Source organism: Ornithorhynchus anatinus, chromosome 10 (genome assembly GCF_004115215.2).
Source record: "Ornithorhynchus anatinus isolate Pmale09 chromosome 10, mOrnAna1.pri.v4, whole genome shotgun sequence".
NCBI lineage: Eukaryota > Metazoa > Chordata > Mammalia > Monotremata > Ornithorhynchidae > Ornithorhynchus > Ornithorhynchus anatinus.
Genome location: NC_041737.1, coordinates 41,965,800 through 41,987,303, shown reverse-complemented (window position 1 = coordinate 41,987,303; position 21,504 = coordinate 41,965,800). Strand labels below are relative to the sequence as shown.

Sequence of the window (21,504 nt, the reverse complement as noted above, 5' to 3'; positions counted from 1 at the left end):
GATAGATGCAAGTCAATTAGGTCAGACACAGTCCCTGGCCTGCATGGGTGTTACTGTCTATGTAGGAGGGAGAAAAAGAGAATTGAGGCACAGAGAAGTTAAGTGACTTGCCAGAGGTCACACTCTGCAATTGGCAAAGGTTTAGAACTAAATGTGCTCATCTATGCCTAGATTCCCCTTATTCAGAAAGCTTTAGGGGAATTTAAAAATAATTTTCATCCAGTTTTCAAAAAGAAATGATGCAACTGATTGTGGTGAAATGAGGTTTTATTAGTTGTCCCAGTATTGCTATTTCTAATGTACCTTAGTAGCACTTCTCTTTTGGCATGAGAAGCGCATAGTATAGTGGAGAGAGTATGGGCCTGGGAGGCAGAAGAGCATGGGGTCTAATCCTGGATCTGCCACTTGTCTGCTGTGTGAAAAAAAGCACAGAAGAGCACTCTGGGTCCAAAGAGAAATCCAATACCAGATGGGCGCAATTTGGCACCAATATAGAAGCGGTTTCTCACCTGAGATAACACTCGATTGCATATCTCCTCAGCTTTCATAAATCTACCCAAACCCAATTCTCACTCTATAAATTTCCTCATGAAGTTATTCAGCTTGCAACTGCGTGGAGTAGATTGCTTCTGAGCATGAGGCTCTAGTAATCTTTAACACTTAAGGCCTAAAACCACACTTTAAAAAAAGTTTAGATTTTTGTTTCAGGAAAAGAAGGTAGAAGGAAGTGAAGATAAGGCACAGGGTGAACCAAGATCCATTTTACCTGAGTTATTTTTTCTTTTTATTTTAAAAGAAGCTTCCAACATGACTGAGCAGTGCACTGGGGGTAGACTGTAATCTTGTAGATAGGGAATATGTCTATTTATTGTTATTTTGTCCTCTCCCAAGCACTTAGTATAGTACTTTTCACATAGTAAACGCTCAATAAATACAATCGAATGAATGAGTGAAACCATAGCCGCTAGCTATCCAGCAAGAATTCCACTTCAACCTTCTTCACATCCCTTTTTTAGAAATCCTTTGCCTCATTCAGTGCAACTAAATATGGTCCCTGAATAAAAGCCAAATGTTGGATACAGTGAAGAATCCATGTGAAGGACAGAGAAAACCTACACCAATTGTTTGCAACTTAGTTTTTGCTTTATGTGTTGGATCTGCTTACTTTCCCACTGAGGAAGGGAGGACAGATGTGCTATGAGCAAAACATGACTTAGTTCTCTCTGAGCAATCAAATATCAAAGAATAAGCATCAATATAGGATACGCACCCTGGCTCCATTTGGTCTGGGGAAAACGCACCGGGAAATCCAATTCCAAACTTCATCCCCTATCCCCATTTTCCACGTTCATGGCTTGTCACATCCTTAAGAATGCACATTTAAAAGGTACCTGCACAAAACCACATGCCACGTAGTCATCAAACACAGGCAAACTGGGACGGTCTTCCCGGTAAATGGTGATTCTGTAACTGCTTAGGATGTCGCCGTTGACTTGGGATTCATCTACCACCAGGAGAGTGATTTTGTTCACTCCGAGGCCCAGGGGGTAGTTTGCAAAGCTGGGGGAAAAGGCAGCAAGAATAGAGATAATTTTACTTAGCAGAAAACAACTAGATTATCAACCCTTCGAAGTAAGACTACAATTTACAAATACTGAAAATTCTCTCTGGGCCCACCAACCTCCTTTTCACAGAGTGGAACGCTACTCACTGATGGCACGGACCACCTATTGTAAACTGATTTGAATACTAGGTACATTTATAAACAGGCATTAGGTCTAAAAGGAACTGTTCTTGCCCTACTGTATTTTAAAAGGCTAAGGTGGGAGATGTAGAGGCATAAGTTGCCAAGCAAGGCTCATGAGATGAGGTCAGAAGACCCGGGTTCTAGTCCTAGCTCTGCCACTTGCCTGCTCTGTGACCTTGGACAAGTCGCTTAACTTCTCTGTGCCTCTGTTTCCCGTTAAATGGGATTAATATACCTGCCCTCTCTCCATACTGGATGTTAAACCTGGGTGGGATGGGGGTTATGTTAGATCTGATTATCTTGCATCTGTCTCAGCGCTTAGCAGAGTGCTTCCTTGACACAGTAAATGCTTAATAAATACCATTATATAGCTAGGAATATAGTTCATCCATTCATTCATTGATATTTATTGAATGTTTACTATGTGCAAAGCGCTGTACTAAGTGCTTGAGAGAGTAGGATATAACAACAGATACTTCCATATAGTGATATATGTGTGTGTGGGTGTGTGTTGGGTGTGTTTGAGGCAAATAGTAAGGGTATAAACACAAATGCTGAAATCACAAAAAGAAAGCAATTGAATTGGGAAGCAGTGTGGCCTAGTGGAAAGATCATGGGCCTGGGACTCAGAGGACCTGGGTTCTAATCCCAGCTCCACCACCTGTCTGCAGTGCAACCTTGGTCAAGTCACGTAACTTCTCTGTGCCTTGATTATATCATCTGTAAAATGAGAATTATGACTGTGAGCCCCATCTGGGATATGGACTGTGTCCAACCTAGTACTGACCCAGTGCTTAATAACGGTGCCTGGCACATAGTAAGCACTTGACAAATTCCATTACAAACAAACAAAAAAGAGTCCAGTATTAGAAAAGAGAAATACACCTGTGGCTCAAGAGGATGAAGGTGATTTGAACACTCAATCAGTAGTTAGTCGCTGCTGATGGAGGTTTATGTTTCACATTACAGTTCATCCAGCTGTCTTCTAAAGGACTTGGTGATCTTTAATACATTTCCCTAGAAAGACAAACTTGTCCTTCGATTCATAACAGAGTGGGAGAGATGACACAGAAGTGTGTCCAGAATCCCAACAGAAGTAGAAAGCTGGGTGAAAACTCTGGTAGTGTGATCCCAATGTTAATTTATGACTTGGAAAATGTGACCTCCCGTTCAATAATTCACAACCCCCTTGGGGGATGGCAGCTGAGAATCTACAAATGCCAAGGAGATCGAGAGGATGCTGGGTAGGCAGCACCACTCACTGGGGGTTAGCCCCCGGACACCACACAAAGGGCTGTCAAGGCCCAAAGCAAAGTGTACATTCCAGGAAATCTAAGCTAGAAGGACTTTTAACAGGTGAGCGGAGTTCTGAGCTCCCACCCTCTTGCTCGCTTTATTCTTTGAACAACATAATCTCCAAGCAAAGGCCATGGATTTCACACCCTTGTTTTCAAATCTCCCTTTCCTCAACCAGCTGATCCCACTTCTCAACTATTTCGAGCTTCCAGAAACTCGAGTTCAAACGCTTGCATCTCCTTGCCTGTTTGTCTTCAGCTATGCAGAACCAGGACCACACCTGCCCTTGCTTTCCGCTTACCTCGGTCCTGTCCTCTCGTCCAGGTGCACCTTACACCGGCAGTTTGAGCTCTCGGCTCCGATTTTCACCATTACCACGTCGAATGGCACTTCACAGGAGTACTCTCTGATCTTTGGGTTAAATTCAGGATTCAGGTCCAGATGTGGATTCGTAAAGATGTGCTTGATGTGAGATAGGGTGTCTTTATCTGTTCCAAAAAGGTGCCAAAGAGAGGAGGGGGGAAACCGAAGTAGATAATCATTTTAGCGATAATACAGGCAAAACCCAGGCTTATGACATGGTTTGCTTCCCAAAACTGTGTAAGGCGTAGCATTTTAAGTCAGAACAAATTTTCTCCAGAGGGATAATGTTATAAATGGGGGATTTGTTTCTGAATTCAGGTGGGATATCTGATTTTTACATAAACTGCCCAGCATTTTGTACTCAATCTACTATAGAGGAGGAGTAGTGAAGTCACGTGAATAATGTACTATCACGAAACAGCGTAGCCTAGTGGAGAGAACAAGGGCCTGAGAAACAGAGGACCCGGCTTCTGGCCCCAGCTCTGCACTTGTCTGCTGGGTGATCTTGGGCAAGTCACTTAAATTCTCTGTGCTTCAGTTTCCTCATCTTTAAAATGGAAATTAAATACCTGTTCCCTCTCCTACTTAGACGGTGAGCCCTCTGTGGGCCAGGGACTGTGACCAATGGGATTATCTTGAATCTACTCTAGCACTTAATCCAGGCCTTGGTATGTAGTAAGCATTTAAGAAATACTACAAATTATATTTAGGAGCGATGCTTTGGTAGGATGGTGAAATTTTACACCAGAAGTAAAATGGACATGCTGACCATGATTACCAACTCTGTTGTATTGTACTCTCTCAGACGCTTAGGACAGTGCCCTACAAACAGTAAGTGCTCAATAAATACCATTGATTGACTACTGACCCCCACCTGGAAATCAGGTAACCCTCCACCCCCCATTTTTCTCTCTTGCTCCACCGCCGCCCCCACACAAACCCTCTTTAAAATTTCTCTCTCAACCCCACCACCAAAACTCCACTGTGGCTCTGGCTTCCCAATTTCCCCGACGCTTACATGTGCCCGCCTTCTCCACTGCTCAAACCCCTAGAGGAAGTGCCAAAAAAGAAGCTAGTGCTGTAAAACTGAAACAGGGTGTAAACAGAGAAATGTGAGTGCCATTTGTTTTCACTCAAAATATTTCCCAAAGAGGACTTCTGGTAGGTAATTGGCTTTTAAGGCAGCTTGTTGAAAGTTTTCGGTGTTGACATGTTGTCCAGCTCTTTGGTCACAGGACACTGCTGTTTCTTTGGTCAGTTTCTGCAGGGTTTTAATCATACCCACCTGTGCATAGCTCAGCAATAGCTTAGCTGACTTTCACAACAACAGAATTAAATCAGTGGCAAGAGCATGACTTGGGGGTCAGAGGATGTGGGTTCTAATCCCAACTCTGTCACTTGTCTGCTGTATAAACTTGGGCAAGTCTTTTAACTTCTCTGGGCCTCAGTTACCTCATCTGTAAAATGAGATTAAGACTTTGAGGCCACATGTGGGACCACCGGATTGCCTTGTATCTACCTCAGTGTTTAGAACAGTGCTTGGTATCTAAAAAGGGCTTAACAAGTACCATTATTATTATTATTATTATTATTAATCATGTGGGACCACCCCCCAGTAACTACACCTAGTGATCACCTAATATTGACCCCTCCTTGACATTTGATCCCTCCTGAACTGCCCTACCTCCAACATCCCCATCCGGTCTCTCTCTAAACATTCCTTTACCTTCTCCCCACCATTGAACTTCATTCATTCGATCGTGTATACCGAGCTCTTACTGTGTGCACAGCACTGTACTAAGCTCTTGGAAAGTACAATTTGGCTACATATAGAGACAATCCCTACCCAACAACGGGCTCACAGTCTAGAAGGCGGAGACGGACGAAATAAAACAAAACAAAAAAGGAGACAGGCATCAATACCATCAACTTTATAAATTAATAGCCTGCCTCTCGTGCTTGGCACATAGTAGGCTCTTAACAAATATCATCATTATCATCATTATTACTACTACTATTATTTGTTAAGTGCTCTTTCCACTGCTTCTCTAATATGATACTGTTGGAACTTTCCCCCCGCTTACCATCTGAGCAGTGGTACGCATGAGAGACATTTGAAAAGGACAAGACATTAGATGGAGCATAGAGCAATAACTCTCCGATATGCTATCAACAACATATTTGGAAAAGAGAAATTATAAACGTATTTCCCCCAAGTTACGGCTTCCTTCCCCCTCCTCTTGTCTCTTTGCATTCGTTTTCAATCAGAAGTTGACTTTTCTCAGATGACAATAAAACAGGAAAGGTGTTTCACCTAACCAGGACCAAACCACACTTAGGTGTGAGGTTTGGGGGATGGGGATCCCTCTACCTGGGAATGAGGTGGTTCCTTTGGGGCACGAATTTAGTGTTGACTTGGCAGAGAGCGCCACCTGTTGAAGCTCTTACACCTCTAATTTAGAGAACCTAAAATTGCTTCCTGGCTGATAAGAATGATAGGACTTTCAGATTGCAGCATGGCTTAGTGGCTAGAATACGGGCCTGGAAGTCAGAAGGTCATGGGTTCTAATTCCAGCTCCCGCACTTGTCTGCTGGGTGAACTTGGGCAACTTGGATGACACTTGGGGATATCAGACTAGGAGATGCAGGGGACAGCCCATCACTTCCTGCTGCGGAAGTACACTGATTTCATGTGATGAACAGCCATCTGACCTATTGGAAAAAAAGGACAATACTGGGAATCGGGAATCACGGATTCTAATTCTGGCCCATCCACTTTCCTCAAAGGGATCGAACCAAGTTTGCTCCTCCTATCGCCTGAAGGATTTAATGCCAACACCATGAAGAAGATACGTAGGATCTGTGACAGAGGGCACTGAATGATTGATTGACTGATTGATTAAACCAGCCAATTAGGAAATGTTTTCCAATGAGGAGGCATCATCATGTTACGCTTAATTAAAAACATCCCTCTAGGTAACCAGGAGCTTCAAAACCCCATTTTATATACAGTCTTTCTGAATGTCACAAACATTCTTTGATATTATATATTCTTCACCCTGTCTGTTCCCATTCACCGTGAAAGGTCTCAATGGGCTTTACTTATTTGATCTGAAAGCAAAATGCAGTCATCTGTAGGGTGAGACAAATGGCAGTTCTCAAATACCAGTTTGGCATGTGTTTACCTGGGAGATGACGGTGGTCAGACTGGGCCAACCTTTTTTATCCCTCTGACACACGCCTCTGTCGGCTTTAAAACACGAGCCCTGGAACCCTGTTAGGATTCCGGTTTGGTAATGACATCATATCCAACTGGATCTCTGATGCGACTTCCCAAAGCACCCGGCATTTCCTCACCTCCTAATGAGATCCGGACTGGGCTTCTTGGGCCCTGCTTAGCATATGAGTCCCAACAAGGACACGGCTTGTGGTGATGTGGTGGTAGATTGTGTAACCTCGTCTGCAATTACGGGCAGAAAGAACCGGCTGTTTGAAGTCCTGATTCCTCTTAATGGATTTTCTTTTAAACACTGAGGTTCAATTTCTCTCTTGAGGGAAGGCCATAACTCACATTAACCAGAGGGCAGACCACACTCTAGAGAGTAAACACACCTGCTCTAAGAAATCACATGATTTTGCTTTCATCTAATTTCTTGTCTCCCACACCAAAAATGATCCATTCGGAGGACAAAGTATTCTGATTTTTAAAATGTTTGTCTCTATGATGAAAACATCAACTCTAAAGTGGTTAGGTTCATTTTTAACCACATATTCCTTCTTATAGAAATATCTCTTAAATTCATTACTGGGTTAACATAACCTCAAGCCAGTGATATCATTTGTAACCATTAAAGTGGGATTGAAGATGATGACTTCCTGGTTAGTGTTACTGAAGTGGAGAATCTCTACTAACCTACAGCTCCTTAAGCTATGGCTAAAGGCTCCTATTTGAAGTTGAGGAAAAGAGGTGATTAATTTTAGTGGAAAGCTACAATTCCTATCACCATTCCGGAATATATTTCCTCATTTAAACGTGGGACCAAACAGGCTGTTCTAAACACTGTTTAAAAATTAACCTGAATATCCTATTAGGCACTCATCAATCACAAAGGCCTAGCCTCAGAATATTTTTCTAGTACAAAAAATGATTTATCCATTTTTGTTACATTTTAAAAAATCTGATGGTGCCACTTATTTAGCAAATGTTATAATTATGATATATGAAATCACTGATAAAATGGATGAAAATAAGATTACATATTTATGTATATATGACCATTATCCCCAAGTAGCATTCACTGGACAATATATACGATTTAGCAGCTATTCTCTCTCACCATCATCATCAATGGTATTTATTGAGTGCTTACTATGTGCAGAACACTGAACTAAACACTTAGGGGAGTACAAAACAACACTGGCCTCTCTTACTCCTAATTTTTTATCTGTCAATAATAATAACAATAATAACTGTGGTATTTATAAAGTGCTTACTATGCACTAAGCACTATATTAAGGGCTGGGGGTTGATACAGACACTGAATCCCTATTTTACAGAGGAGGAAACTGAGGAACAGGAAAGTTAAGTGACTTGTCCAAGGTCACCCAGCAAGTAAGTGGTGGAGGCAGAATTAATGTGTGTGTCTGTGTTCATGACCATAGACATCCCTTTAATCTTAGTATTTTTGAGGATAGGAATATTTTTTCTTTGGAAAGGGCTCAACTTCACTAAATTATTCCATAGCACGAAGACAGAGGTATATCTTCCACAGGTGAGTCTTTCACAGGTGGCAGAAGCCTCAATTCTTCAGGGTACTAAGGCCGAGCACTGTTCTGAAAAGTTCCACTGGGATCTGTTATAAGACCTGGATTTCCTGTTTCAGTTTTACTCATTTTTTCTGTGCAGTGAACATTAATTTTGTGTGGATGCTGCAAATGCCTAATTTCAGCAAGATAGAGCTCTCTAAAGAGTCAATTCCTAAAATTAGCATATTATAAAACTATTCTAAAAAGGCCTCTGCAAAAGCAGTAAGTAGAATTATGGAAATTTCCTAGCTCATTTGCCACTCAGCCTGCAACTGGCTCAAATACTGGGATTATTAAAACAGACATTGAATTTGATTTAATCATTATGGTATTTGTTTAGTGCTTGCTATGTGTCAAGCACCCTTCTAGACTGTTAACTCGTTATAGGCAGGGAATATGTCTGCTAATCCTGTTGTTTTGTATTCTCCCAAGTGCTTAGTACTTTACTCATAGTAAGCACTCAATAAGTATCACTGATTGATTGATTCTAAACACTGGAGTAGATACAAGTCCCACACAGGGCTCATAGTCTAACTTAGGAGGGAGAAAAGGTGAATTCCTATATTACCCTTGAGAAAACTGAGGCATAGAGTAGCTAAGTGACTTGTCCAAGGTCACAAAGCAGGTAAGTGGCAGAGCCACGATTAGAACCCAGTTCCTCTGATTCCCAGGCCCATGCTCTTTCTACTAGGCCATGGTGCTTCCCAGCATGATTTGTCTGCTTTTGCCCAGAAAATTTATTTAATTTTCTGCTTCACTTTACTGGGGACATCAAGCTGTATGGAGAGGAAGGACGCATATTAGATCTCAAGTTAAGCCAAAACAAAGAGGGTGGAAATATCTGAGAAAAGTAATAGCTTCAGTATCTGGCCAAGTAACTAAAGGAACTTGCTGGGTTCGGCTTGCACAGGCCAACTCTAATTCTGGGTTTTGTAGAGTACCTGATACGTTATTACTTTGATACTCACCTTAGCCCCCCAGAACTTATGTACATCAATCAGTCGTATTTATTGAGCTCTTACTATGTGCAGATCGCTGTATTAAGCACTTGGGAGAGTACGATACAACAGAATTAGTAGACACATTTCCTTCCCATAATAAGCGTACCATTAAATGCCTTTCCACTATTACTATTTCCCCTATCTGTAATTTATTTTAACATCCATCTTCCCCTATAGACTGTAAGCTTTTGTGGGTGGGGATCGCATCTATCAATCAATCAATCAATCAATGCCATTTATTGAGTGCTTACTGTGTGCAGAACACTGCACTAAATGCTTGGCAAAGTACAATGCCACAGAGTTGGTAGATATGTTCCCGGTCCACAAGAAGCTTACGGGCTAGAGGGGGACACAGACACCAATGTAAACAAGTAAATAAACTGTATAGAAGTGCTGTAGGGCTGAGGGTGGGGTGATTACCAAGTGCTCAAAGGGTTCAGATCCAAAAGAACATGACTTGGGCGGTATTCAAACAAATAACCTTTGACTGTCTCCTTCCACGCTGGGAGTCCAGTACGTTATCCATTGTGCGACGGAGTCATACTGTTGCGTTGTATTTTCCCAAGTAATGAGTACAGTCTTCTGCACAAAGAGCTCAGTAAATACGATGGATTGATTTACATAAGTTCCGGGGAGCTAGGGTGGGCATCAAAGTAATAATGTACCAGGTACTCTACAAAACCAGTATGTGATTGATTAAAAACAGCATTAAAAATCCTATATCCTTTAGAAAAGATGATGCTATAAAGAGAGAGAGGTTACTGTACCCATTAGTACCTGAAATCACTGGCATGCATGCTACTGAAATATAAGGTCATTAGGGCTCTGAGCTTCTTAATCACACTGAATTTTACATTGGGAAATTTCTAAATTTTCCCTGGGGATTTCTTGTGAATGAATGACTTGTCACTGGTGATTCAGTAACATCTCTTCTACCATAATAGCAACCCTGAATATTTAATTGTAAAATGCAAAAGATACTCAATTCACTAAAGTGTGGTGAGCACATGGAAAATCAGATGTGGAAGGGTGGCCGCTGCTTGTACTAGTAGATGTCAGCAGCCCCTTTGCCAGTTCAGAGGTAGCAGGTGCCCTTTGCATTGCATGCCTTACTCTGGTTACGCAATATAATATCACGATGTCAAATGGGGCATTTTCTAGTTGCCCGCAGACCTTATTGGGTTTCTCTGAGAGATCTCTGACTCATCCCACCTTCCTTCTAGAGCCTGCGGTCCCCCTCCTAGGTTCCCGGGAGCAAGAGACATCGGCTTCTGAATGGCAGGTGACAGCTGAGGGGAAAGGGTGTTGTGTGTGTAAGATAAAAGCCCAAGAAATAACGATGACTACTGCTGTGTCATACTGGACAGGTGTCGGTCCAGCTGAAAACTTCGTTATTCAGTATAATTTATTCAATTGCATTTATTGAGCATTTACTGTGTGCAGAGCACTGTACTAAGTGCTTGGGAGAGTACAATATAACAATAAACAGACACACTCCCTGCCCACAATGAGCTTACAGTCTAGAGGGTGAATTAGAGATGACTAACACCAACCCAAGTTATACCTATTACTTAAACTGTAATGGCTCCAAACATGAGTCTCAACTTACCATTACTGCAGTGTACTTCTGTGGTCTCATTAAAAAAGTTTGGCACTAGAAGAGAGGGGAAAAAAAGGAATAATTTGCAAATATGTATATCTGCATGTATGTTTTATATGTAGAGATAAAACTATCAGAACAAAACTAAAGAGAAACAATTAAGTCTTAATTTAAACTTGAAAGGTAAGCTTCACTGACACATTTCAATGACCGACTTCCTTTATTTTTAAAATACCAACATCCTTCTGGTAAAATTAAATAGGAAAATCATGCAGTTCAAAACTAAACCAAAAGATAACTTTGCATATAGAACTTTCAAACGTTCAGGCCCACAATACTTCTATTTGAACAGTGAAATTTCCACTGATTTTGCTCACATTTATCGACGTTACTAATTTCTGCCTTTACTATCCTTGCTATCTGCTCCTCAGGTCGCTAGGATGGGAACACTTGGTGTCTCCTCAGAACCCTTTCTCCAGACCCACAGGCTTTGATTCCTGCTTTTAGACTTTTGGCATCATTATCATTGGTCTTTTAAGCTCTGTGCATGTGGGCCAGTGCTTATTTCCATGGTGGAGGAGTCCAATATCCTCTTACCTTTCTGTTTTTCAGGAACATCAAAAGGCATTCTGTGCTTACCGGGCTTTTCTTCTGAGAAAGAATTCCTGTTAATACAATGTCAAACACATGCTGAATTAATGAAGTGCGGATATCCACAGGCAACAGACTGAACACACTATGTCTCTTTCCTGGTGGGCTGTGGTTGTTGGAACAAATACAAAGAAGCCCATTCGGGTTTCTATTTCCCAAAACTGGCAATCTCACCTGAAATGATGAAGCTGGAAATCTCATCATGCCTAATCAGCATTGACTTATGCGAAGAAAACCAAGGTCCCAGAAGTCAGTCTCAAGGAGAGACCCAGAACATAAAGGCACTGAGAGAATGTGCCCAGTAGAATCCATCAAGTATGGTGATTTAGAGATTTTTTATTAAAATAAGCTCGGTTGAAGTTACTAACCTTTGAAGCAACAGACCATTGGAAGCTATGAAATTGAGCTCGAAGAGAATATAAAATCCGCGTACTCTAAATGCAGTCTGCATAAATGATCTATAGGATTTACCTGGCCAAAGCCAGATCTAGATGATGAGAGTCACTTATATCTTGGTATATCTGCCTTTTTTTAATGTTTATATCTTACTCTGAGTTTGAGTAGACTGCTCCTGAATTCTTGGACCTACAAAAAAGATTAACTATACCTCCAATGTCATTAGGATCAAAAATTAAGCCAATGAACTCATCACCAGCCACTGAAAAGGTCCATCACTCTTGTATGAATCGATGCCTTATCATAGCAGGAGAGTTTGTATATGCCGTTGAAGCTTAGAGCTACGCCATTTAGGGCTACCCGTAATGGAAAGATCTAAGCCGAAGCATCAGAGTTGATTCACCTGTGCTGGGTAGCAGCGGCGTGAATAAGAATCAAGAGCAGAAGATCAAGTGATCAAAACGTTCATCAAAGACAACGGCAGAGACTCGTGTCAACTGTGTGGAAGAAGGCACTGGTAAACCACTTCTGTATCTTTCCCGAGAAACCTCCACGGGTAAACGTAACAGAATGACTTTATAATAATAAAAATAATGTTGGTATTTGTTAAGCGCTTACTACGTGCGGAGCACTGTTCTAAGCGCTGGGGTAGATACGGGGTAACCAGGTTGTCCCACGTGAGGCTCACAGTCTTCATCCCCATTTTACAGATGAGGGAACTGAGGCAGAGAGAAGTGAAGTGACTTTCCCACAGTCACACAGCTGACAAGGGGCAGAGTCGGGATGCGAACCCATAACCTCTGACTCCCAAGCCCGGGCTCTTTCCACTGAGCCACGCTGCTTCTCTATGATAGAAGATGGTACGTTCTGAAGAGGGTGTGTCCGTGGAGTCGCTGTGGATCGGAAACAACTCGACGGGATTTGAAAAAAAGACAAAACTAACTGTCAAGGAGGCCCTTAGGGAGGAGAAGTAACTAATTCACACCACTAAGGGCAATTAATCTGTTTCCACGAAGGATTAGCATTATTTCGAACTGTGACACATTTATCTGGAAAAGTCCTATAAGATGACTGGATAAACTGCTGCAGTATATTGCTACCTCATCCACTGGCTAACTGATTTGAACTACATTAGTCACCAACCTGGCGACAAAGGAGTGGAGCCAGGGGAAAAGTGAGGTGGGACAATAACAATAATAATAATGTTGGTATTTGTTAAGCGCTTACTATGTGCAGAGCACTGTTCTAAGCGCTGGGGTAGATACAGGGTAATCAGGTTGTCCCATGTGGGGCTCACAGTCTTAATCCCCATTTTACAGATAAGGGAACTGAGGCCCAGAGAAGTTAAGTGACTTCCCCACAGTCACACAGCTGACAAGTGGCAGATCCGGGATTCGAACCCATGACCTCTGACTCCCAAGCCCGTGCTCTTTCTACTGAGCCACGCTGCTTCTAATTCAATGAGCCCTGCTTCTATCCTCCTTCTCTGTCTCCTCCACCAACAAATCTCCTCCCAAAGAGCCCTCTGCTTTTGTTCTGCCCCTGAGGTGTGGTTGCAATGGGGATCGGGGGGAAGGAGTAAGGGGGATTATGGAGAGGAATGCCCTGGGTGGGCATGATCCCTCCCAATGAGCTGAGCCAGAGAAGCTTCAGGTTTTCCTCCCTCCTGGATTTCCCTTGCCCCCCCCCCCCCCAAGGAGTCAGGACACGTAGTGAAGCTCCTTGGGGTGGAGGCAGTGGCAGGCATGGCTCCTCATCCTCCCCACCCCAAAGAGCCAGGATGCAGCGTTTTTATGACTACCGTGAAGGATACCGATTTTCATTTTAAGAAACGTTCTCTCAGTAATTTTAAGCAAGTTCTAAACAATATGTCAAAGCAGTTCCTCATCTATGAACCTCTTGGGATTGCCAAAACTCTCAAAAAAAGGAAACTTCTTTTCAGCTGGAAAAACCCAGGTAAAAATTAGAAATTATCAGCGTTCTTGATTCGAGACAGGTGGGCAGTTCTGCAAAATTTTATTTCCTGCATTTTTAATTTTAATATATCCTATGAATGGTCTGTTACTTACTGGGACTTTGTGCTAAATCCATTTGTAAATTATTTTGTGTTTATCTCCCTCACTAAACTGAACAAATACATTCAATGGTATTTATTGAGTGCTTACTATGTGCAGAGCACTACACTAACATTTGGGAAAGTAAAATATACCAGAGTTGGTAGACACATATTCTACCCACAATGAACTCCTTGAGAGCAAGGGATCATGCTCTCTTCTACTGTTGTACTCTCCCAAGTGCTTAGTGTAGTATTCTGCACACAACAGGTGGTCAATAATTACAACTGATTGATGAAATCACTAGATAACTCATGAATTCAATAATCTGACTCAATTTATTTGCCATGGAGTTTCACCATACAGTGATAATAATAATAATGTCGGTATTTGTTAAGTGTTTACTATGTGCCAAGCACTGTTCTAAGTGCTGGGATAGATACAAGGTAAACAGGTTGTCCCATGTGGGGCTCACAGTTTTCAACCCCATTTTACAGATGAGGTAACTGAGGCACAGAGAAGTTAAGTGACTTGCCCAAGGTCTCACGGCTGACAAGTGGCAGAGACGGGACTAGAACCCATGACCTGACTCCCAAGCCCGTGCTCTTTCCACTAGACCATGCTGTTTCTCTGGCTTCTCTAATAATGATCAGTTTGAGTTCAAACAAATGACTTAGGAGGAAGGAAAGTGATTAGGATACAGACCAAAAGGACTTAGTACGATAGGAAGATCAGATGCAATGAGAATTACTCCATCCACTTGGCAAATAAAAGGTGGCAGAAACTTTTGAAATCTGTATCTGACAGGTAGGTTTCAGTGTGATGCTGTGGTGTGGTCTGATTAGGGATTCATGGCCCTGAAAACATGGCAATTTGGCATATTTAAGCCCAAAACATACTTTTCTCTGGAAAAATTTTTATCAAAATATATGCCTGGCCTGTTGGATCATAGACTAAGTGTGCCCATAAGAATAGATACCATTCGGGGTCATGTCCTTAATCATATATTGCATGTCAAATGTTACACTTACCTGAGGCTTGGTTGTTTCAGTACTACCTTGAATGAATTCCTAACGCTTGTCTTGCTTTTCCTGAAAAAGAAAGAACATTATTTAATTTCAGAAATTTACCAGTGTCCTTACGAAAGCATGAAACACTGCTCTCCAATTCAACAGAGGCATGGGAGGCAATATGGCCTAGTGGAACGAGCAGGGAACGAGGAGTCAAGAGATCCAGGTTCTAATACTAGCTCTGCCACCAGCCTGCTGTGTGACCTTGAGCAAGTTACTTAACCTCTCTGTGCCTCCATTCTTCTCATCTGTAAACTGGGGATGATACCTGCTCTTTTTAGTTCTTAGATTATGAGCCCCCGGTGAAATAGGTTGGTGTCGGTTCTGATTAGTTTATATCTGGGTTTGGGGTGGGGCATGGCCTTTCCTTCCTTCAACTGCCTCCTAAGAAGTCACTTCCTCCAAGAGGCACTCCCAGCTAACCTCCTGTCTTCCTGGTCATTTCATCCCATCAGCTGCCCTTATTACACCTGTGAATATTTATTACTATTTACAATTAGTACTTATTTATTTGCCCATTTTTTTAATTTGCCATCTGTATCTAAGGGTCAGACCCAACCCGACAGCATAAGACAACAACAACAATCTATGCTCTGGGTCTTTTCCACATTGTATTTCTATTATTTGTGCTTGTTTGCTTTCTCATTAGATTGTAAGCTCCTCGAGGGAAGGCTCCTTTTGTATTTTCCCAAACTCCCAGTATGTTGCTATAAACACAGGAGGTGTTCAAAAAATACCACTGACGACGATGACTGTGATGATGATAATGTGGATTAGGATTAGCCATTTCTTTCTACAAATTCCCTGTGGATGATTCTCATCCTCTCCACCTCCTTGCTCTTATGTCAAAATAATATGCCACTTTGGGGTCTTTTCCACCATAATTTTTGTCTCACCCTCTTTAAGCTCAGTGAGAACATTGAGATTTCTGTGCTTCAGACAAGCTTCTTGTTAGAGAAAAACATCTTGACCACTGGTGTTCTGAGAGGGGATAAGCTTTCTGAATCTAGACTCAGCGGGCCTGAAATTCCCACATGTACCAACATAATAATAATTGTGGTATTTGTTAAGGACTTATTTTGTGCCAGCACTCTTCTAGGTGCTGGGATGTGTACAAGCAAATTGGGTTGGACCCAGTCCCCATCCCACATAAGGCTCACAGTCTTTATCCCCATTTTACAGATGAGGGAACTGAGGCCCAGAGAAGTGAAGTGACTTGCCCAATGTCACACAGAAGAGAAGTGGCGGATCTGAGACTAGAACCCAGGTCCTTCTGACTTCCAGGCCCATGCTCTATCCACTAGGCTATGTTGCTTCTCAGTCAAAGATCTAGCCCAGGACAGAGGCTTACTCAGAAAGCTTCGAGGCAGCTTACCATGCGAAAGGATGCACAGGTGTCTTTTGATTCATTAGCTGAAATTGTTCAAGTAAATTTAACAGAAGCCGGTATCTTCTTGGGACTGAACTAGGCTTTTGCGTTGGCTCTGTTAGGTAATTAATCGTATGCAACAGAGTTTGAATCCGAGGAGCCTTGGAGGGTAAGAGCTGTAAAAGAAATGGTACACATATGGAAACATTAATTACGATAACACCCAGCAGTGGAAGAAAAATAATGAAGTCAAACAGTTGATATTCCATTCTGAAATGCTTAATATTTAAATTGTGGGATGCTGTGAAATCAATATCTTTCTCATCCTTCCCCCATGGGTGATGGAGTGGGAGTCTGTATATGCAAGGCCTGTAAAGAGGGCATGGAATTTCCTCCTAAGGTACTGGCATTTTTTTTTCCCCATCTAAATTAAAGGTTCTTGAGGAGGGGGGAAACATGGACTGAATGGCTCTGTAGAAAAATGATCAAGACAGCAGAGTGAAGTATGGACTGAAGTGGGGAAAGACGGGAAGCCGGGAGGTGCGAGAGGAGGCTGATGTAGTAATCCAGTGTGAGTTGTACACCCAACAGACACCTCAAGCATTTATGGATGTATTGTTACCTGTCTTTCTCACTTGTACTTATATGCATATTCGATTTTACTTTCAATTATTTATTCTGTTCATATATAAATATTTTTAAATCCGTCTCTCGTATTAGAATGTAAGCTCTCTGTTAGTAGGTGAAGTCTCTCATATTTTCATTGTACCATTCCAAACACTTAAAACACTGCATTACATCCAGTGGGAGCTCAATAAATATCATTAGTAGCATTGCTACAGATACTATAATTCTGCATTTTAGTATCTTTATTAAATCAGATATTACTGTGTGAAGCTTAGTACAGTGTTCTGCACGCGGTAAGTGCTTAGTAAATAAGATTGAATCGAATGAATGAAGCTAAACAAAAACACACAAACCCTCTTAGAGAAAAAAAAATCTACAAAATATCTACATCTTGTTAAAAATAAAAAGCAGAGAGCTTATATCTGATTTATTATTTCATGTATGATAATTATAGCTATCAAGGATCATTTCAAGATAGAAAGAGTGGAAGCTTTAATGGCTCCAAAGTATTTTTTTGTTTTGTTTTTTACCAGTTGAAACTGTCCCAGATTCTTGAGTTCCTGGGCAAAAGTCATCATCGAATGTATCTCTTCTAAAGGCAGACATTGGTTATATTCCTTTTGATGTGTTTCATCCTGTAACAGAAAGAAAACATTTTAAATATTATGAGGGAAGAATCGCCTGTCTCCACTCACCCAATATTCCATCGAATAAAAAAAATCCTTCAGATTAGGTATGTTAACTAAATGGGTACCTGAAAGGTTTTCACCTGGAAGTTACTTGGAATAACTACTGACATGTTGGGTTGGCCATATTAATTTTGCTTAAAACTAGGGCATTGGTTCACATCTTCAGAGATATAGTCCTCTGAAAGGCTACATGAAACATTTCCCATCCTTGAGAGTTGGGAAGGCATCAGTGATATAGTTAGGAGAGAGGGGCTAAAATCCCCGAAGTTAGAGAACATGCAAGTCCCGACATGCTCGGGACCTCAACCTGAGCATGTATTGAACATGCTCTTTATTCCCGACTCCTCTCTCTCTCTCTTTCACTCACCGTGCACCGTGCACATTCAATGGGTCACCGAGTTCTGTTGGATCTGAAGCAGCATGGCTTAGTGGATAGAGCACAGGTCTGGGAGTCAGTAGGACTTGGGTTCTAATCCTGCCTCCTCCACATGTCTGCTGTGTAACCTTGGGCAAGTCTCTTAACTTCTCTGGGCCTTAGTTACCTCATCCATAAAATGGGGAATAAGAGAGTGAGCCCCATGTGGGACAGGGACTACGTCCAATCTGGTTAACTTGTAACTACCCCAGCGCTTAGAAAGGTGCTTGATACATAGTAAGGGCTTAAAAGTACTATTCTTCTTATTCTTATTACCATCACAACACCTCCAGAATCCAGCCCTTCCTCTCCATCCCAACTGTCACCCCACTGGTCGGAGCATTTATCACATCTTGCCGCGTCTACCGTAGCAGCCTCCTCGCTAACCACCCTGCCTCCAGTCTTCTCCCTCTCCAGTTTATGCTTCACTCTGCTGCCCTGATGATTTTTCTAAAAAAAAAAAAAGTCAGTGCCTGTTGCCCCACTCCTCAGATGCCTCCAGTGGATGCCCATTCCATCGCCACATCAAGCAGAAACTTCTCACCACTGCCTTTAAAGCAGCCAATCGCTTCTCTCCCTTCTTTTCCTTCTCCTGCAAGAACCCAGCCCACACACTTGACTCTCCTGACACTGAAGTACAGAGGTATACTCACCTTAACTGTTCCTGGCCTGAAGGTTCTCCAAAATGCTTCGGAATAAATGGAAAGGGAAGATTCTTTGGCTAAGAGAAAACTGAAAGTATCTTCAACAAGGAATTTTTTGGTGATTTGGTCCTCAACATCTAAGCTATCATCAACTGGAAAGTCAAAATCTTCATGCACCTTTGGAAAAGTAGATATGTTCGGTATTTTAAAATGATTAATGACATTTTCATTGCAATAGAATTATAGCCTTATCTTTCAGCTAGGATGGGGGCCCTTTTTTGTTACAACGACAGATCAGAACTGACCTCTAGTGGTCGATTTTGAAGACAGCAATCCTATAAAAACTAGGCCACGATGCTGTCCCGTTACCTAATTAAAGACTTCGCATGCTTTAAAAATGATGACTAGAGATTCCACAAAACAAATTGAGCTTTCATAAATTCCCATCATATTACCCAGAACTCCTTACCTAATAAATATAATGTGAAGGAGGCATAATTTACAATATTTCTAGTCAAATTTTCTAAACGATCCTAGTCAAGAGCTATCTGGGGGCTCAAGGAAATGATAATGATATTCATCTTGAGACGTTATTTATATATATATTATTATAAACTATTATATATTAACTATTATAAAGTCATCCTAACATGTTAAAAGCATGTCTTCAACAGAGGAGCTCTTGAAAAAGAATATCATCATTAGGATTCAAGACTTGAGAAGCAGCGTTGCCTAGTGGATAGAGCATGGGGCTGGTAGTCAGGGGGACCTGAGTTCTAATCCCGGCGTTTCCACTTATCTGCTCTATGATCTCGGGCAAGTTAGTTCACTTCCCTGTGCCTCAGTTACTTCATCTGTGAAATGGAATGAAGACTGTGAGTCCCAAGGACAGGGACTGTATCCGATTTGATTAGCTTGTATCTATATCAGTGTTTAGTACACTTCAGTCTATACTTCATTCTGCTTGGATTATCTTTCTACAGAAATGCTCTGGGCATATCATCCCCCTCCTCAAATATCTCCAATGGTTGCTTATCAACCTTCGCATGAAACAATGTCTTCAAAGCTCTCCATCACCTTGCCCCCTCCTACCTCACCTCCCTTCTCTCGTCCTACATTCCGGACCGCACATTCCGCTCCTCTGGTGCTAACCTTCTCACTGTGTGTCATTCTAATCTGTCCTGCCATTGACCCCTGGCCCAAGTCCTACCTCTGGCCTGGAGTGCCCTCCCTCCTCCATCCTCCAAACAATCACACCTCCCCCATTCAAAGCCCTACTGAAGGCTCACCTCCTCCAGAAGGCCTTCTCAGACTAAGCCCCCCTTTTTCTCAGGGGTGAAATCCTATGGGTCATGAGTTTTAGCTCATGACTGAACTGAGAAGAGCTGAATAAGAGATCTGCTCAATATGTAAGGGAGTAATTTACATCTATCTTCTCTTCGAAATATTAGTTTCAAAAGACCAGTATCTAGCCCATTGAAATGCATAACCCATTTAAAATCTGGCTATCAGTTTAAGAAGATATAGAATTCATTACTAGATCAATCAAGTTTAATCTTTAATTCAAGGTCAGAAAATATCTCAATGCCAGGATGACATCTTTTAACATTTCTTGTCCTGGGGATCTTTCAAATTAATCTCTGATTGCGGCTTACACTTTGAAGTGACAAAATTGATTGGTTTCTGCTACTGTTTTTTTTCATGGTATTTGCTAAATATTTATTATGTGCCAAGCACTGCTCTAAACACTGGGGCAGATACAAGGTTATCAGGTTGGACATAGTCCACATCCCACATGGGGCTCACAGTCTCAATCCCTATTCTGTGGACGCAATAAAGTCAAGTGACTTGCCCTAAGACACATAGCAGACAAGTGGTAGAACGGTACTAGAACCCAGGTCCTTCTGACTCCCAGGCCCATGTTCTTTCCACTAAGCCACGCTGCTTTTCATTAGTTAGCCAGTATTGTTAGATTTCACTGAGGACCCAGTTCCATGTTGAATTATTTATTCAGTTTTTGTTCACTTTCTGTCACTACCGACTCAGTCTCTATGTTCCTTTATGTTCTCATTGTGTGTGCGTGTATACGTGTAAGTGTGTGTGTGTGATCTGTGTCTGTCTGTGTCTCTCAGACTGTAAATCCCTCGAGGGCAGAAAGTTTGGCTTTTATTTTTATCGTATGCTCCTAGGAAACCTAGTACAGCGCTCAGTACTGAGTAGGAGCCAAATCAATACTGATGATGATAACGACGATGTTATTGATGACGTTGTTCGTTGTTGTATTGTACTATCCCAAGTGCTTAGTACAGTGCTTTGGACACAGTAAGTACTCAATAAATATGATTGAATGAATGAATGATGATACCTAGGCAGGAAACAAGGGCTGGCACACTATCAGCTGCTGATGAAAATTACATGTACATTTTCCAAATGCCATAGATGCATATATTGAATTGATATTCCTATGCCACAATAAGCAGGGTAGGCAAGTGGAAAGAGCCCTGACTCCTGAGAGTCAGGAGCCCTGGATTCTAATCCCAGCTGTACCGCTTTCCTACTGTGTGACCTCAGGCAAGTCACACAACTTCTCTGAGACTCAGTTTCTGCATCTGTAAAATGGGATCAATGAACCCACTACTCGTCCTCCCTAGATAATTAGCACCCCGTGGGATATGAACGATGTTTGGTCTGATTGTATTGAATCCATCCCAGTGTGTAGTGCAGTGCTTGGCATACTGTAACCACTTCACAAATATAACAAATAATTTCTAGTACT

At 41.8% G+C, this 21,504-nt stretch overlaps 1 protein-coding gene across 4 annotated transcripts in view; it reads right to left on the bottom strand.

Moving 5' to 3' along the window:
- Positions 1 to 21,504, bottom strand: part of CPED1 (cadherin like and PC-esterase domain containing 1) — a 212,607-nt gene that overhangs the window by 92,462 nt on the left and 98,641 nt on the right. For all 4 annotated transcript variants that reach the window (XM_029074159.2, XM_029074162.2, XM_029074160.2 and 1 more), the window contains 8 exons: positions 18,738 to 18,905; positions 17,511 to 17,615; positions 16,360 to 16,529; positions 14,946 to 15,005; positions 11,411 to 11,478; positions 10,823 to 10,867; positions 3,345 to 3,531; positions 1,392 to 1,560 (listed from right to left, as the gene is read on the bottom strand). In XM_029074159.2, the coding sequence (XP_028929992.1) occupies positions 1,392 to 1,560; positions 3,345 to 3,531; positions 10,823 to 10,867; positions 11,411 to 11,478; positions 14,946 to 15,005; positions 16,360 to 16,529; positions 17,511 to 17,615; positions 18,738 to 18,905 (972 nt within the window). The remainder of the gene's footprint in view (positions 1 to 1,391; positions 1,561 to 3,344; positions 3,532 to 10,822; positions 10,868 to 11,410; positions 11,479 to 14,945; positions 15,006 to 16,359; positions 16,530 to 17,510; positions 17,616 to 18,737; positions 18,906 to 21,504) is intronic.